This window comes from Xenopus laevis, chromosome 6L (assembly GCF_017654675.1).
Source record: "Xenopus laevis strain J_2021 chromosome 6L, Xenopus_laevis_v10.1, whole genome shotgun sequence".
NCBI classification, from domain to species: Eukaryota; Metazoa; Chordata; class Amphibia; order Anura; family Pipidae; genus Xenopus; species Xenopus laevis.
This window is the reverse complement of record NC_054381.1, coordinates 57116661-57122611: the sequence shown is the minus strand read 5'-3', so window position 1 is coordinate 57122611 and position 5951 is coordinate 57116661. Positions and strand designations below refer to the sequence as shown.

At 36.2% G+C, this 5951-nt stretch overlaps 1 protein-coding gene across 2 annotated transcripts; it reads left to right on the top strand.

Moving 5' to 3' along the window:
- Positions 1-1449: 1449 nt before the first annotated feature.
- Positions 1450-5951, top strand: pgla.L (prepro-PGLa L homeolog). 2 transcript variants are annotated; one of them, XM_041565304.1, is made up of 4 exons: positions 1450-1545; positions 2364-2524; positions 4122-4175; positions 5820-5951. In XM_041565304.1, the coding sequence occupies exons 2-3, from the start codon at positions 2365-2367 to the stop codon at positions 4154-4156; spliced, it is 195 nt and encodes a 64-aa protein (XP_041421238.1). In that variant the 5' UTR covers positions 1450-1545; position 2364; the 3' UTR covers positions 4157-4175; positions 5820-5951.

Sequence of the window (5951 nt, the reverse complement as noted above, 5' to 3'; positions counted from 1 at the left end):
CAGGATCGGTTGAACCTCCTGAAGTAGAGACTTGCTCTTGGTACCTCCCTGTCTCTTGATGTAGGCTACTGCAGTTGTATTGTCTTTCAGAAGCTTGACTGCTGATCCCTGTAAAACTCTGGTAAAAGAGCACAGTCCAACTTTGCTGCTCTAGACACCAGAATGTTGTTGAGATAGTGCCAAATGGAAATGGAAGAGCCGCAATCAAGGTGAATAACACCTTTGAAAACACCCTCAGGCTGTAGAAAGGCCGACAGGTAGGCACCGAAATTTGGAAATGCTTCCCTGCAATGGTGAAGCAAAGGAAGTACTGGTGAGATTCTGCTACTGTGATATGCAGGAAAGGAACTAGTCTCCCGGTTGTACTGCTGCGATTACCAAAAAGATGGACTCCATCTTCAATTTTCGGACTTTCAAGTACCTGTTGACTAGTTTCAGATCCAGAATGGGTCTCCAATCTCCCGAGGTTTTCTTGACTAAGAATAGGACTGAGTAAAAACCCCTCCTTCTCTCTGCCCGGTAGGGAGGAGGGAAGCTGAACTCGAACCGTCGGGCAGGACACCAATGAAAAAAAGCAAAATAAAAAACACGGTGCGGAAGTGACGCACATTTTCGCCTTGCGTTTAAACCCAAAATGGCCACCGCACACACACAAGGGAAACGGCCGTTCCAATAGGACGCTGAAGTCTCTGTGAGGTAAAACAGACACCTCACCCAGAGCATGGGTGGCAGGGCAGCACGGGCGCCATTTTGGAAGAAGGCAGACAACATGAAGCACCGAACCAGTATGTAACTGGTATATTCATCAACTTTTCTACTGTAACAAAAGCAATTGGTCCACAAATAAAGTGATAGCAGCAGTGCCTTGCAAAGAGTTTGATTGTATTTAGATTGTATTTAGTGTAAATCTGCACAGTGTAGCACTTCGAGGACTTTAACTTCAGCTAAGGCATAGGTTCCTGAAATTTGGAGCTGGACCCCAAGGCCTAACTAAGTCTGAAGACCAGAGTGGCATTTGGGTGAATTCTTATTTACTGTCTCAGAAATTCCTGGAAGTCAAGTCTGAAGCCCAGATAAGGGGAGATTTAAAATAAATAGTTTTCTGGATATTCTTGGAACTATAAAAAGTTGACAAGTTCCACTTATTCAAGAGGAACCCTGACCAGATGCTGTCCCTCAAAGGAAAGCTTGAATTGAGAAAGTCTGAAAAACACTTATCAAAAGACATCTATTCACCTCATAATCTGACAACTGAAATAAGCAAAGACAAACTTCATTGAAAAAAACTCAATTACATAGCAAAACTAAAGAAAGGCTTGAGGGCAAGCATCAGACTCTGCTTTACCTGTAGTGCATATACTTTGTCATGAGTTCACAGCATCAAGCTGAGTTTGAGTGATGCAAATGCCTCATTTGTCTCAGTTTGTGCAAACAGAGGACAGTCAGAGGAGCTTTATAAGGTTCAGTGCAACATGAAGAAGCAGCACAACAATTGTACGGAGCACTTTGCTACTTCTAGTTTTGAAGAGCTATTACATTTGGAAGGTAAGAGAATCAAGGGAATATGCATTTTCATTTCATTGCATAGTAACTATATTCTAGAATTCTTACAGATTATTAATATTTCAGCTTTCCTTAACATACAAAGACAAATATTGTGTTGCAAATTGTTATTTTTGTATGTCTGCAATGTGTCTGCAATATAAAGGCGAGGTTCACCTTTAAGTTAACTTGTAGTATGTTATAGAATGGCTAATTCTAAGTAACGTTTCGATTTTTTCATTTGTATAGCTTTCAAATGTCAAATGTCAATGTCAAATATCACTTTCTACATAAAACTAAAAGTTCATTTAAAGGTGAACAGCCCCTTTAATAAAAAGTATTGGATTGGAATAAAAGACAAGTGAGATTGCACTTTTAGCTTATTTATTACGCTTACAAGAAACTATTCTGTCCACCAGTTTAGGTTAACATATCACAAAATACATTATGTATCAAGTGCTGGGATCTACCAAATCCCAACGACACGGGCAAGGCCCACCAACCTATTCAACATTACTGCATTTCATAGCATTGTAGAAAATACTTGGAGCAGGAATATATTACAAAGCAGAATGGTTTTATAAATACATATCGCAGGTAACAAGGGCTATTATAAAATAAAGAGATTGTGAGGTGAACTCAAGTAATGGCTATGAAAGGAAAACACTGTTGATTTTACAAAGATTTTCCCAAAGCTACAATAAGTTACCAACCTTGTTCTAGAAATAGATATGAGCTACAACTGGTCCAAGTAAAGGAATATGTATTTTATACTAAACCCTATTTGTAACCCATTCTTATGCTTTTTTCTTTCCCCACAGGATGTACAAACAAATTTTCCTCTGTCTGATCATTGCAGCACTCTGTGCAACCATAATGGCAGAGGCTTCGGCATTTGCAGATGCAGATGAGGACGATGACAAGCGTTACGTCCGAGGAATGGCATCTAAAGCTGGAGCAATTGCAGGAAAAATTGCTAAAGGTAAGGGGACAAAATATTTTTTTTTAAAAAGTAGCATGTGCTAGAATCATCCTGGAGCATTTACAGCATTAATAGAAAATGTTAATAATACTGTCCATAGACCAGAACTTACCCATTTCTGCATTTTTCAAAAGTATGTCTCAAAAATACTATGTCAGACAATTCTTTCTCTATCTAAGCATGGACATTTGCTATATTGACAGTGTCGTGATTACAGATTTCTTCTCAATTCGAAAATGAAGCACATGTATGGGCATATAGGGCATTACTGACAGATATACAATGAAAGATATGTGGTTGTCAACTAGGGGCATATTTATCAAAGGTCGAAGTGAAAATTTGAATTAAAAAAAAATTCAAATTTTGAGCTAATTTTTTGTCTACTTCGACTAGGGAATAGTCCAAATTCGATTTGAATTTGAAAAAAAATGGAAATTTAGAATATCGAAATTTATCATGTACTGTCCCTTTAAAAATTCGACTTCGACCATTCGCCATCTAAAACCTGCCAAATTTCTGTTTTAACATATGGGGGACCTCCTCTAACCTATTTGGAGTCAATGGGTGGACTTTGAAAAATCTATTATTTTTTTTTTGGAAAAACTTTGATTCATACAATTTGAACGTGCTATTACTTGGACGAATTCAAACAAATACGGACTATTCATCTGCAAAAAAAAAACTTCAACTTTTTTTTATACATAAATTTCGGTTGTTACCTTTGAATGCGAATTTCGAAGTTTTTCAAATTCGAAATTCGACCCTTGATAAATCTGCCCCCTAATGTGAAATCTGTAATTATCCATTCTATATATAACATAGTCAAATGTATCAAATAGTCAAAAATAGTTTCATTTGTGGAACACAGTAACATAGTTGAACACCAACAAAAAGTGTAAATGCAAAAAAGTGCGATATAAATATTAAAGGGATAGTGGTTGCCAAAACCAAAAGAACTTTGTTGTTGTTTGAGTTTTTCTAAGTTTCCCTTTTTATTCAGCAGCTCTCCAGTTTATAACTTCAGCTTGGGTCCAAAGGATTTTAGCAACCATGCATTTATTTGAATAAGAGACTAGAATATGAATAGGAAAGGCCTGAATAGAAAGATGAATGATAAAAAGTAGCAATAACAATAAATCTGTAGCCTTACAGTGTATTCTGAAATAGTTGGCATTCAGTGGGGCGGAAGTAGCAGTCTTTCTGTCTGGAAAAAAGTAGCTGTTTTTGCTTCAGAATTATGTGTTCCATTTCTCCCCAAAGCAGTGCACTTCCATATGAACTGGTTTTCCCTAAAGGAACTTTAGAGGTAGCTATATTTATGGAATTCAGAGGGAAGTGAGAGATAATCAGGGACTGAAACTTAAGCTGCGTCGATTCTCTTTTTAACACAAAAAATATTACTTTTATGTAAACTTAATAAGATAGATGTATGCTCTTTTCCATTTCTGTTTACAGATTATAGATCAGTTTTGCCCATATAGTAATTGGTTTTTGCAAACATTAGAATATGTATTTTTAATTGCACAAGATAAAACCTGGGCACCTTCTCCTATGTTTGACATGTGTAACCTCAATATATTTTGTTTTCTTTATTTAGTTGCTCTAAAAGCTCTTGGACGTCGTGACTCGTAGGACTTCAGCGGTCTCAACGGTGATTGTTATTTTACTTTTCCCTATGGGGGGGCAATTAGCAGTTTCTAGTACAGGCATGGGATCCGTTATCCGGAAAGCTCTGAATTTCGGAAAGGCCATCTCTTCCATTTTATAAAAATAATGAAACATTTTTAAAATGATTTCCTTTTTTACTGTAATAATAAAACAGCCTGCACTTGATCCAAACTAAGATATAATTAATCCTTACTGGAAGTAAAACCTGCCTATTGGGTTTATTTAATGATTACATGATTTTCTAGTAGACTTAAGATATGAAGATCCAAATTACGGAAAGATCTGTTTTCCAGAAAACCCCAGGTCCAGAGCATTCTGGGTAATAGGTCCCATACCTGTACAGACTATAAGCCACAGGAACCCAGATATTAACAAAGTTGTGTCAGAATTACTTTCTGCCTTAACTATACAGTAGCACATTCTCTTATTGTTGCATAATTCACAATAGAAAACTGAGACTGCTCCAGGCTGCTATTATACACAAATATGTCATCATGGGAGTTCCTTTTCCTGCCCAACAATCAAACAATTATACACTAAGGGGGTTATAATTATACACTTGGTTCAAGTGACGTTTCCCACTGATTTATACATAAACTCAATAGGTTTTAGATGGTGTATTTTTACATTATTACATTTTACATTTATTATTAAATATTCAAGTTTTTTTAATCCTCAAAAAATGTTTAATTGAAAATACAACTCAACCTTTGATAATCCCATAATCCTAAAACAAAATACTGACCGTCTCCATTTCCACTGTCTGAATATTGGGATCTAAAGACACAAAGATATGCCACACACAGGGGCAGAATTAGTAGAGTGCACCTCAAGTACATGTGCCATTCATGGTTGAGTCTAGGTTATGGTTCTTCTGATGCACTTATCATTATATAAAATGTTTATGTTCTCTTTAAAGAGGAAAATATTTGCCTTTTAAAAAGCATTACAAAGCAGGCAGGATAAACATTATTACAGATATAGAAGGATGTTCCTATATTAATTCTTATTATCTGATAGGGAAAGATTATAATGCTTATGGCTCTCTATTACAGTGTTTTTAATCAGGAGGGTGGACATAGTACTGTTAATTGGAGTGGGAAGAGAGGGAATGGATTGAATGCCACAAACCCTACCTAAAAGAATGGTTACATGAATACTAAAAGAGCAAGATGTATTGGGGGCAGGTTGCTGTTAATTGCATCCCTCGTTAGCAGACTATTGTTGCCTTCATATTGATGCACATACCTTTAGTTAATGACTTGGAAATAGAAAGTGAATACATATGAAAACCTTAAAAATTGCTCATATGCTGAGATTCCAGGAGCCAGCAGAAATAAAAACAGCCCATAGGCTCACTCTCCAAACTGTTTATCTTCCTCTCTTCTTTTCCTAGTCTCTTTTCATACACTGTAATGTACACCAAAGCAAAACTTTCCTAATTTGTTACACATGCCTTTCTGAAGCCTATGACATGTATAGCAATTTCCAGACTACTGTCTGACACTTCTTACCAGAAATTTGAATTTCCCAGTAACTCACATAAAAATATTTGGAATTGAGCTGGCATGGAAACATAATTTGTCATAGTTTTTTTTTTAAATTAAAAATGTATTTTTTTACCTAGGAATGTAAATGACCTGGCTGGACAGATTTTGAACATCGATGTATTGAAGAATAACATAAACCCTCCACAAGCCCTCAAACCTATAAATAAACCTGTTGATGAACAGAAAATAAAGTGACCTATATGCATATA